A 13673-nucleotide genomic window follows, 5' to 3' on the forward strand; every position below is an offset into this window, starting at 1 on the left:
TACCACTGTAATACCAACACAATACATCACAATACCACCAAACTATCACCTAAATATCACCATAATACCATTATAATACCACCAAATGCAACCACAATATCACCATAATATCAAAAAAATAGCACCACAATAGCATGACAATTCCATCACCATACCACGATAATTCTACCTTAATACCACCACAATATCATCATAATACATCTATAATACCATCAAAATTGCACCACAATTCACTATAATACAACATAAAAACCACTACAACACCATCACAAATACCATCATGTTATCACCATAATATGTGTTTTGGTGGTATTGTTATGCTATTGTTGTGGTGTTTGATAGTATTAAAGTGGTATTGCTGTGATATTTTGATGATATTGTGGTGGTATTTGGGTGATATTGTGGAGCTATTTTAGTGATATTTTAGCGGTATTGTGGTGGTATTGTGATTATTTTGTAATGAAAAAAAATTATTTTTTTTCTCACAAATGAACCTTATCTTCCTCTCTTCTCATGTAAGAAACAAATAAAAGCTTAATCAAAATATATTTATTCAAACCCTACAAAAATACTACACATAGTTTAAATATGATATATCCATATAAAAAATCGCATTGATTCAAACTACAAACGACATCAAACAACCCTAAAGCAATGTTATCATTTTAATGGCAATTAAACTCACCTCAATTTCTTTCTTATCACAAAACTTTTTACTATTCATTATTAAAATTGCTTTCTTGTCATGCCCTTCAGAACTTATCGAGGGTTATCGCCTAAACCCTAGATAGAAAAGTGAAAGAAAAGCCCTAGAGCGAAAAAGGGATTGAAGACGAAGTGTGGGATTTTGAACAGGGCATGTTTTTTCCCCTCCTATTATCGGGCAGGTTTCGAACCAGGCTGCCCCAAAATGCCACTTGTTTTTCATTTTTTAATTGAGAGAGGCGGGGCCTGCTAATGCAACATCTGGCACACTCCTACTGGAGTCCGAATGGACTTTAGACGCAATATTTTCTCAATAAACTAGTCCTTGAGAGTGATATTTTACTTTTAGAAAGATAACAATGGTGACATTTTTGATATGATGTTAAAGATTCAAGTGGTATGTATGTAAATATGACTTTTAAGATCTTACAAATGTATATATATATATATATAAGAATGGTGTGGTATGTATGTAAGAATGGTGTGGTATGTATATAAGAATGGTGTGGTATGTATGTAAATGCCTCTAAAGTATTTTAAGGGGTATACTTATATACATAACACAGTTCTTGTTTATTAACATATCAATCATATAATCTTTGATAATTACATGCATATCAATTAAATCTTTTACATCGCATCAAAAATATCACAATTTCTAATTTTTTAAACATGAATACATCTTTTCATGCATAGGTTTATAACGCCTAAGCGCTATAAATATAAATATCAAACTACATGTGTTAAATTTGTGGGTACATAAGAATAGTGTAGTATGTACATAAATTGCCAATATTGTAGTTGATCAATTAGTGTGAATAGATCACGGTGTACATGAGAATATTAAGAAAAGAAAATAGCTTATAGCAAAATAAAAATCAAGATTTTTCTGTAAATTATGTTGAGAAGTATCTCATCATATTTGGGCAATTGGGAACTAAAACTGAGAAATGATCATAAAGAACAGTTTTACTGGTAAAATGAAAGAGTGATGCAACAAACATTTGTAGATATTGCATACAATTAGATGCTCGGCATGATGTATTGATTAGTAATATATAATAACTTCCAAGTTATTAACAATCATAATTTTCATCAGCATTTCAGAATTAAGTTGCAACATACAAAATTATCATAAATTTCCACCTATAAACCATATACCACACCATTAGATTAAAGGTTGGTTCTGAGCAAAATTTTCACTGCGTTATCAATGTCACCACAACTACATCTACCAAAACGGTCTAATATTTAGTTTTTTTAAAAAATATATATATAATATTCACAATCACTTTTATTACAACCTCTTGCCAAAGAAATACAAAACAGAAGTGGCCTTCTGATTTGATTAGAGGGGTAACAACTAATAAAATGCTAAAAGAAAAAAGACAGCCGAAAAAATAAATCAGCTACTGGCTGACACTAATTAAATGCCAATCTTTAGAGCAAGCCATTGTGGGCTTCAAACTAACTCCAAAAAATTAACGGATGTTTTTCTAGTTGATCTTAACAGATTTATTATAAGAAAACAAACACAATGAATTTAACCTTAATGTGCCCAACGCCACAAACGAATTCAACTGAATTTAATTTTAATTGTTTTCTGGATTTAACAGCGTTTGATTTTAATAAATCCTAATTTACTTGATAAAAAAATTCAAATTTGCAAAATTTATTAATTTCCAATCGTAGTTGCAGCCAAACACCAGCTAAGTTGGGTTCGTAACTCAAGCCACTTAATTCAGAAATTTATTCTCGCAATGTCTTCTAAATTCAGGGTAATACTGCGGGCAGTATTGCCGCCCACAGCACAAGATTGGCTAATTTGATTTCTCTAATAAAAGATCACTAAAGAATACGTCTGGATTTCAATGTCAAGACATGATACCTTGGTCTCCCTAGCCTCGCTGCCGACCACAAAATTTCTGTTTGAAAATTTTGTTGGAAAAGCAGCATATTATCATGCATACATATCTATAAATAAAAGCGTGTGGAGATGCACAAGAGGCAGCGTACAAGGAATTAGCGGCGCGGTCAATAATGGCTAGCTTTTCCGAAAGAAACTAAAAGCTAACAGCCAAGCTTGGCCAGCACCCAGACCAAGAATTCACTAGGAGGCATGCATACAACTGTCGTCTGTAAACATACAACCCGGAACCAGCCGAGCGGAAATTGTTCCCTTCTCATCATTCGTCCACACGAGAGCAATAAAAATTTAACAATTTTTCAACTTAGAAAAACTCTCATATGAACACACCTGTAAAACCACGCCATACTCGCTCCCATGGTAATTAAACATTAAAAACTCTTTACACAAACGTTTTCTTTCACAAAAACTCGAAAGCTAAACTACAAAAAAGGTGAATAAGAAGAAGTGCATGTTTCTTCCCTAGTATACTGGAGTCACCTCCACTTCCCTGTATGGGGAAGAGGACCCTGCAGGGGAAACAATTTGAAGTGGTACAAAATGGCTCCAACGGCCTTCCACAATTCCATCCAACACAGGAGAATCATCCTTGATCATCGTTCGGAAGGATATGGAACCCCGCTTCGTCGATGCGTCCGAATTCCTCGACACATCTTGATGGCTCTGGTTAGCAATTAACGACGCATCTTCGTGAAAGTAGTCATCATAAGGAGTGTCGTTATTTCCACCAATATTTTGTTCGATGTCTCGCAAGATGAGTGAATCTGCAACAGGGAGGTAGACTAGAATGCATATGCCTATCATATTGCAAAACAGCAGCATGAGGAAGGCGAAGAATACAAGCATTTCATAGGCCAGATTTCCTACATGAGGCAGCACTGAAAATCCAAGCAAGAGCACCCTTAGCGGGAGGAAGAAAATCACAGACAGCGCGAGGAAGTAAACCCTAATTCTCAATCCCTTGTTGATCACCAGAGACAGCAATCGGGCACCAACGTAAACTATATAACAGATGAGAAGAAAATACAGTAACCCTAGAATTATGGTGCTCAGAAGAGGGTAAGTGCATATGCACCTATTATTCACCAAATATGTGCTCGTGAAGAACTTGGCCATCTTCTTTCTTGTTCTAGGTATCTCCTCCTTGTTAAATTTTGGTCCTAATAAAACGAGGACCAGTTGGAGGATGAATATGGGAATGCAAAGAAGGATGACAAACAAAACTGTCTTCCTGTTCCACCTCTGACTCAGAGTGCCTGATTCTCTCTTCTGGAGTGAAGCATGGAGTAAGAAAGCAAGCATGAGAAAGATGATTGGTTCGGCAAAGCCAAGATTTGACAGGATGTAGAACTTGCAACCATACTTCTGCCATCTTATGGTAGAGAAAAGCTTTCCTGCTCCTCTCAGGAAACTTAATCTGAGAATTTCACCAAATCCCCACCAAATTGAAATGACTATTATCGTGATTCTGATGATCCAGGGGCCATTAAAGTACCTGAGGTGTAAAAAGCCTCGTCTTTGAATCTGAAGATGAAAATAGATACAGCGATAGATGCACAGTAATCCCAAGATGGAGGTCAAAGCGACAAGGACAATGGTCACCACACCGAATACATCGGTGGCAACTCTGGTCAGGGGCATCACCCAAAGCACAGATCCTTCGCATGCTCCCCACTAGCAGCGGCATATACCAAGAAAGCCCTCACTTGATGAGGAGATATTTGCTGGAATGCTAGTAAGTGATCGACTATAACCTGAGTTTGATCCAGAATTCATATGGGGTTGAAGGTGTATCCTAGAAAGTATGCCTCCTCCTTCCAAACTTTCTGAAGTCATATGAGTACTAAAATTACAACCTGAGAGCTGTAGCAATCCAATGTACAGCAAAGCTTATAATGTTAGCTCATAGAGAACTCCTTGGTCCAAACAACGCCTGAGCAAAAGAATTTTGTTAAAACAATGCTGGAAAACTTCCTAAGATACATAAGATATGGGCTACAATAAATAATTGAAATACAGAGACGGAAAAGCTGTTAAACATCAATTAAAAAGATATTTCAATGGCGATCAGAACAATGAAAAAAGCAAGGTTGTGATAAAGTGAATTAAAAAAATAAATTCAGTTACAAGGTTCAGCTGATTTTGGTTTGTAATTAAGGTTGAATGCCTAGTCTTCAAACATGGTTGCATAATTAGACAAAAAGGACAATAGTAACGCTTAAGAGCCCTGAATAATTAAGAACTCTGAATAAGGTCCAAAAGTTCTTTCTAATGAAGTAATAGTTACAAAGTATTCAACATGTCATTAATTCTAACTTAGCAAAAAACCGCAAAAAAAAGTATATAATCCAACAGAATGACAATGATAAATGAAATCATCATGCAGTAAATGAACAAATAAAGATTGAAAAAATGTACTCTAAAGTATCAGAGAATTTTAGTTCCATAATGAGAGGATTGCATGTCAAACAAAGTTCAAGCAATGGCTCTAAAGAACGAAACAAAACAAATTTTTGTGTTGCTGTAAACGATGAAGCATGCTAAGAGAAAGTTTTTCCACTTCAATTTTGCGCAACACGTTCAACATAAAACTAGTCCTACCAGAAAAAAAAAAAAAAGGCAAAACGAAAATTAGGCTTTTTCTCATGACAAAGCACTCCATTGTATCAAAGTAAAACAGAAACAGATAAACGTAACTAACGTCCTTGTACTTTATTGACAGCAACACACGCAAAGAAAAATTCAAAAGGTGCAGACAGACGACAATGGAATACCACAAGGAACTTGGAATCATGTAATTTAATACAAAAGTTCGCATGTCCCTAACAATTAGCCCAAGTGTTTCAAATTATTCTCCAACTTACTCGGTAGCTTTAAGTGCATCAACCAAATATCACAAAGCTTCTTTGGAAACCATAAGTTACTACACAGTCCAACTCAATAAATTCAACTCCATTGCTGATACAATTGTCATAAAGGAAAAAGATAGAGTACTGCTAAGAAATTACAAGACAATGAAACGAAAGCAAAAGAAATAATCATAGCTCATGACGCTAAAGTAAAAAAAGTCCATGATCAACCAATAACCAGATACACTCGACATTTGCAGACTCTTAAATATTAAAAGCAAAAAAGACCCTCACAGAGGCATATAACAGGAGGCTCACCGTATGGATCTTTGAGCGTCCCGCATTCAACCAAAACCCTAACATCCAGCACCAGCAACGAATAACGAAGTTGAAAAAAAGGGTCCGGAACGACAAGTTCAGATCCGATGAACCATCACGGCATCAGCAGACCGAAGAAGAGGAGCAGGTAAACCCTAGCGAGCGGAAGATCACTGTGCGTAGTTGGGCAAGAGCGTGCGAGATAGAGAGAGAAAGAGACGAAGGAGGCAAAGAAAAGCTGGCATGGCCGGGTTGCTGACAGCCTGTCACCAGCTGTCTTCTGGCTCGGGCTATCTCTACCGTAGCTTAGGAGGGATCTTTTCCTACTGGGCGCTATCTCATAGCCTCGTTGGAGCGGAAACTCGCACCGGGGTAACCAGATAAAAATATTTCCTGAATTGACTTTTCTGGCCGCGTAGGTTATGATAAAATTACGTATCTCCCTGTGCTGGAAGCCGACTAACACGAATAGAATATGGGTATTTTAGTCTTTTCAGTTAATGACTGTTCCCAGGCTGGCATATTAGTATACGATCAAACGGGTCGGATCTTAATTTGAAAGCCTGTGACCATGAAAGGCAAACTTTTTTTTTTAAATATGAATTATTTATTTTAAATTAATTATGTAAAAATAACTAATTATTGTTTATATCAATTTATATTAAATAAATTGAAGTTTTATCATGCTCACATATTTTAAATCATATTATTGTAGACAGATGTAATTAAATGTTAATATATATATATATATGTATATATGTATATATATATAATAACATTTAAATATAGATAAGATGTTTGCTCGTAATTTTTTTTTATAAGAAATTAAAGCTAAAGCATGAGACCAAATATGAAGGAGTGCATCTAAGTTGTAATTTAGTAACAAGTGGCATTTAGAATATAAGGAAACAGATATCTGACGCACCTCTATTAAGACTACTATAAATAGTAAGGGTAGTTTAGTTCAAAAGTTTCATCATAGTTGCTCTCACCTCACTCACTTGTTAGTAGGGCAACCAAAAAAATTTCTCGTTTGTGAATAGCTCATGTTCTGTTGCTAAGATAAGCATATAAGTCGAATACGAATATTTTTTTAGGCTTGGTTTATAAACGAGCCGAGCAAATAGACGTGTTCGTTGTGTTCAGCTCATTATTGTTCAAGTTAATTTTAAAAAATTATAATCGTATAACAATACTAGTTATAAATTTATTGAATAAAAAAATATAAACTAAATCATTGGAATCATTTTATTTCATGTAATTTTATTTTAGCCATATGATCATAATGGGATGGCTTAAATTAAATAACCAATTTTTTTTAATAATAAATATTTAAATTAGAAAATCCTAATTATAATTCCCATAAATATCATATTCCTATATACTAAGCCCTAACCCATGGGCCGCAGCAGCAGCCATTTGGTTTTCTTTTCGAGTTGGGAGGAGCTTCGAGGGAAAGCCTCTGCTAATGTTAGGGTTACCATTTAATCGACGAACAAGTTCCTTTGCTCTTTCTCCTATAAAGAAGTACTCATCTCTGATTTTCTAGCACTTGTGGCCTGTGAGTCTTGACTTATCATTGTGCTTTCTCTACACTAAAACTGAATCTCTCCTCTCATTTAGCTAATTTAATGATAGATACTTGGCTAGCCCCTCTCTTGTCTTTAATTTTTATTATTTGCAGAAGATATTATCCCCATTTGGGGCGAAATTGTGAATATGGCTGCTATATTCTATGGTGAGGGTTTGATAACTCAATGTACTAGTTGTAGGAAGCCATTACATTTGGGTTTATTATGATATTATGTTTTATTGATATTTGTTTTAGTTTGGCTCTTTAGTTTTTTTTTCTTTTTATAGTTTGAAATAGTTCAATAGTCACTTCATTTCAGTTTTCACATACGCTGATATTCCTAGTTTGCTAAATTGAGTATAGGATGCCTATTAATTTATTTGACTGAGTGTTAGTGTTACTATGTGAGTCACATTTTATATCATTGTAAACATTGCAACGATTGTTTGAATATCAATTATTAATCAATGACAAACTAACAATATTGTTGCATTAGATTTTTGTTTTCATTTTATTGAACTAAAGTTTCATTGAGAGAACTATAAGCATGCTAGATTTGGCTATCATTTGGCATCATACGTGTGTATCACATGTTTTTGTTATGCTTCAAGTACTTGATCTTGATCATTTTAGCTCAGAATTTAGTTGAATGATGATGCGCCCCTAGTGTGTGTTGTTTTTTGCATATTTTATGTCAATTTAAATCCTTGGTAAGAGTGCCAAAAACTTGACCCATCCCGAAATTACGCAGTAATTTAGCTTCCAAAATATGGCCAAAAACTTTACTTACTTTATATTAAGTGGTCAAAATGTTATAAAATATATAAAATAATTCACACACTAGTGGTTCTACGTAAGTGCACTTATCACTTCAAGTAATAAATGATTTTCTTTAAAAACACCAGTATTGATCCCACAAAGAAGCGTAGTAAGAAATCTCTTAGGCTAATTCTAGTCTACTACCATCAAGTCTTAGTTTGGAAAATGGAAATTCTTATGATAATAACATAAATCACAATATTCAAACTATAAAAATTAAGGTAAGAAAGACAATTTAAAATGGGTTTAATGAATGCTAACAAAAATGTAACTAGAAGAACTAAGTTTACTAAACTAATTTCTAAACTTCAAAGTTAAATTTACTAAGACTAAATAAAGTTTTGTGAGGAAGTTCAAATTTAAGAAAGCATCATTCCCCTTTACAATGAGTACATGGTTAGTGAAGTAATTAAGACCACTTAAAATTATATATAAAATTGTATTGTGCAAAATAGGAGCAATCATATTATTTACCCTCTATCAAGTGTATAAAGAACATTGACTAATCCAGAGTTTGGCCCTTAATTTCATGTTTAGGTTGGGAGGATACCGACTCTCACTCCAGAGCTCCCACTTCTCCCTTGCTTAAGGGCTAACAATCTCGCATTAGTTTCCAATCAATTGGACCAAAATGGGGATTTTAATATTTCAACTTAAAATCTCCAATTTTGCATCCAACAAAGTATATTTCTCTATTTTTTTGCACTCAACCCCATGGATTACATTCTCACCCATGAAATTGAATGTGACTCTTACCTTTTTTTAGAAAGAATAACCCTTTCAAATCTTATGTTTCTCACTAAATTTTAACATTTCAATTGACCAAATCAAAAAGTAAATGGATATCAGAGTTCGAATCATCACAATTTATTAACATCTAAAACTGTATTAAACAAAATCAATTCTTCACAAAACTAAATCTCATTGTAGGGAGAAGGATAAAGAAGAATACATAGAATTCATGAGAAGGATACGAAAAAACATGGATTTCATGTATAAAAACAAGTTTACAAAACCAAGAATAAAAATAACATAACTTATCTCACACTTCTTCCCAAGCAATTCTCTAGAAGTTCTCTTTAAGCGTTGTCTCTCTTTACAATTACACTCAATTCTCTCCTAGAAATGTAATGAAGAAGAAATCTCTTACCTTCCCTCTCCTCTTACAACCCTAAAAGAAAATCCTCTCTTCTCCAAAGACTTCCCCTCACTACACGCCACACTCATGCCCTAGACTCCTATCCTTTTTAATTTGGGGCTGCCTCCTTTCAAAAAGAATTCAAAATTCCCTCTCAAATTCTCTCTAAAAATCACACGTTTTGAATTCTAAAAGACATGTTCATTCATTCAAGAGACATATCCCATCATTAAAAAGCCTTCCAAAGTGTCTAGATGCATTGAATGACTCCATGGGGCATTTAAATCATTTGGAGCCTTCAAAATCCACTCAAAATTCGTTCAGAACCACCTTAATCTGTCTTATGTAGTCTCTAGCGCCTCAGGCACCAGTTCTCTGGATTTTAGTACCTCAGGCGCCATCCTACAGCAGCTTTACCGTTTTGCTCCGTTTCAGCTCTGTTTCGCTCCTAACATATATACCTACAAAATAAGCATGAAAAAGCCTTTCTTTAAAGTGTAATTTTATTAAAAAAACATGTGAGAAATATAAAGTAGTTAAGCATAAAAAGACATATTGAAATGTGCGAAGTCAGAATTTTATTTCTTGCTCGTTTTTACTCCAAATTGCACCATTTTGTCTTCATTTTCTCCAAAAGTTCATTTCTTGTACCTGAAACAAAAAATATGCAAAATAGCTTTCTTTAAAGTGTAATATCATTAAAAATCATTAAAGTTGAGCATAAAATATGTATATAAAATATGTAATTTTTAGACGTGTCAAAATCCCCGAAACTTAAACGTTACTTGTTCTCAAGTGACTCTTTTACTACAAAAAATATGACTTAGGATAGACATTAACTTATAAAATTCTATACTTTAATTTAATAAATTAAATAGTATATTTAAAAAAACTTTTAATAACTTTGATTAAAATTATAAGTATAAGAATGCTTAGTAATCAAATCTAAGATTTATAAATCTCCATTCATTTCAAGAAGAACTGTAATTTGTTATATCAAGGATATATAGAATATCCATATAAAAAAGAATTTTTATTAAGTATGCTAATACTCAAATACAAGTTTAGAAAATGTAATAAAGCATTTTCCTCAAGTTAATTCAAGTGAAACCAATTTTTGATACCAATTTTTGATTAGGCTCTCTTCACATTTTTTTTTATTCAGGATCTTTTCAATCCTTTTTTTTTTCTTTTCTTTTTCAAGTGATGATTACTATATCTGGATAGCCTTTAATAATTTTGAACTTCACTATCCTCTTCTTAAAGTTAAAACTTTTTACCTTTCTTCACTTTATAAATTCATATTAGTTTTGATGATTTTTCATGAAGTTTCATTCTTTTTATCTTACATGAAACTCTAAGATTTTTAATACTTCAAAAATATAATTTCATTTACTTTAAATAGAAAAACATAGTCTTATCTTTTACCAAATACTTTAACTTTAGCATTGACCTTCATTGTTAAAAACTTTTACCTAAATTTACCGTAATATTTACAAACATATTTAAATTCATTTAAAGTTAAACTCTAATATCGAAGGTCATGTTAAATTAAATTTTAAAATATAGTTAATTAATGACAAATAAATTTAATTTACTTCTTTTTAAAAGAAAGTTTTATTTTCCCCAAACTTGAGTTTTTAAATATTTTACACTTAATTCCATAAAATATAGCAGGAAGAAAAAGTAAAAGTTGAATCTACTAACTACTACAACATCCTATAGAATTCATATACGTGTATAATCAGGATAGAATGATTACAGCAGAAAGTAAATTTAGCCTAAAACATGCTTGCAATAATATTAAACTAAAATAAAGTATACTAACTTTAAAACTTATTTTCTTTCCTACCCCCAAACTCTATTTTAAACATGTATAACATTCAATACAGAAAATACAAGCAGGAAGAAAACCAGTTCATAAATTATATATATCGCAAGAATCAACAAGTATTCATCAGGACAGAACAATATGCAATAGAAAGTATTTCTAAACTAAAACATGATCGATAAAATGGAAAGAAACGTCTAACAAGCAGAACAGGTATCGACATAGAAATATATATATTTATGTATTTTCTAAACCTTTATATTATTGTAACACAAACACAAACACACATGATAAATGAGGTCAATTCTTCCTTTAACTTATTGCATCTCACTAACTAACTTCCAATTTCTAACGAAATCACAACACATATATATTGGGTACTTATAAATAATTTTATAGATTCTAATCCCAAAGAAAAGATTATCCCTGATATATTGGTTCACATGCACCAACACATGCACCAATTGGTTCACATGCACCAACCTCAGGCATCACCATATCTCTTAATTAATCACCTCTAATAGTTATAAGGATAGTGTAAATTCATCCATATGTTACTCATCAAATAGGTTAGCCACTCCTATCAAATGAAAACAAAGTCAGAGAAAAGCAGAGAAAAGACAGAGAAAAGAAGCAACAAAATTGAGATGGAATTGTCGTTGTTAAAATTAATGATGTCTCTTGTAAAACTGAGGCCCGGGTGAGGCCCGAGTCGTAGTGGACTCGTCTATCCAACTACTACAAGAGAATATATAAGTCTGGCCATAATAAGAAGTTAAGGAATCACCTCCCTCATAATACACAAAGATCTAATCAAACCACTAACAATCCAAACATCTACCAATCATCAATCAAAGATCAATTCACACTAAAGCAAAAAAATAACAACACTAACAATCATAACTCTTACACACACTAAATCAAACCACACTAATAACTATGGGTTGTTGATACACAAAAATAATATTTTGTTTTAAGTACCTATTTTATGCTTATTTTGGTGATATTACACTTTAAAGAAGGATATTTTTGTGTTTTGTTGTAGGTATTTCATTTTAGGCATTTGGAGAAAAAAAGACAAAGGACAAAATTTAGAGCAAAAAGAGCTAATTTTGGATTCTAACGCATCATGCGTCAGGGACGACTTTTTCATGTTAAGGCGGTTCAAGATGAATTTTGTGCAAATTTTCAAAGGGACATTTGTTCTACACACCCCTTGGAGTGATTTAATGCATCTAGAGACTTTGAAAGGTTCTTTTATGAAGCATTCTTTTATGAAGGGATAGGACTCTTGGATCAAATGACACATCTTTTGAACTCAAAAGAGTTGACTTCTAGAGGGAATTTTAAATTCTTTTCCAAAGGAGGCAGCCAAAAATAAAAGAAGAAGACTTGAAGAGGCAAAAGAGAGGGGGGAAAGAGGTTTTGGCAGGTTGACCAAAGGAAAATATGTTGAGATTTTCATACCTATTTTACACTATTTTTTATGATATTACACTTTAAAGAAGGATATTTTTGTGTTTTGTTGTAGGTATTTCATTTTAGGCATTTGGAGAAAAAAAGACAAAGGACAAAATTTAGAGCAAAAAGAGCTAATTTTGGATTCTAACGCATCATGCGTCAGGGACGACTTTTTCATGTTAAGGCGGTTCAAGATGAATTTTGTGCAAATTTTCAAAGGGACATTTGTTCTACACACTTTAAAGGAATTACACTTTAAAGAAAGGTTATTTCATAATTATCTTGTAGGTATAACAATTTGGAGTGAAACGGAATTGAAATGGGGTGAAACGGAGCTAAAATGGAGCCAAACGGAGCGAAACGGTGGAGCTGCACAGTCTGCTCGCTGACGACGCTAAAACGGTGCCGACGGCGAGATTTACCCTAGAAGACCAAAAAATGATAGAAAAGCTCGCCGACGGTGCCCTCGAGCCCGCCAACGGCGCCCGAGACGACTATGGACCGACTTTGGCGGTTATGGGCCGAAATTCAACGTATTTGAACGCTTTTTGAAAGGATTCTTGTGGAAACTCTTCAAACTTCATCCCTACACTTTAAAAGAACGAAGTTAGGTTAGGAAAAAGGGGTTATGAGTGAGAGGAATGTTAGGAAAAGTGTGGAGAAAGTTTAGGGTTTTTAGAATTGGAGTAGAAATGTAGATTTCTACCCTTTTGGAGGGATTAAAGAGGAGATTTTGAGAGAATTTGTAAGGAGATGTTCTAGCATTGCATGGATCGGCGGGAGACTTTGTGGGAGAGATTTTCTTCTTTTTTTCAAAGGGAAAAAGCTAAGTATTGTGTTCTTCATTATCTTATTGTTTTGTAAACACTTATTTAGTGAATTTGCTTTGATGAAATGAAGTTTTCTGTTGTGTTTTCTTCGTGCTTTGTGATGTGTTTTTCTTACTCTGTCTTCTTGTTTGGAAATAATGGTATAAGAAGATTATGTCATTATTTTCATTTTACTTTTCTCTTGTAATGAGTAGAATTCATGTTTAGGATTTTTTGATGCAT

General features: G+C 33.4%; 1 protein-coding gene across 1 annotated transcript; it reads right to left on the reverse strand.

Moving 5' to 3' along the window:
* Positions 1-2953: 2953 nt before the first annotated feature.
* On the reverse strand, positions 2954-6114 carry LOC110038461. Its single transcript, XM_020743311.1, has 2 exons — positions 5800-6114; positions 2954-4565 (listed from the first exon to the last, which is right to left on the reverse strand). The coding sequence occupies exon 2, from the start codon at positions 4271-4273 to the stop codon at positions 3095-3097; it is 1179 nt and encodes a 392-aa protein (XP_020598970.1). The 5' UTR covers positions 4274-4565; positions 5800-6114; the 3' UTR covers positions 2954-3094.
* Positions 6115-13673: the final 7559 nt, after the last annotated feature.

This window comes from Phalaenopsis equestris, unplaced genomic scaffold (genome assembly GCF_001263595.1).
Source record: "Phalaenopsis equestris unplaced genomic scaffold, ASM126359v1 Scaffold232908, whole genome shotgun sequence".
Taxonomy (NCBI): domain Eukaryota; kingdom Viridiplantae; phylum Streptophyta; class Magnoliopsida; order Asparagales; family Orchidaceae; genus Phalaenopsis; species Phalaenopsis equestris.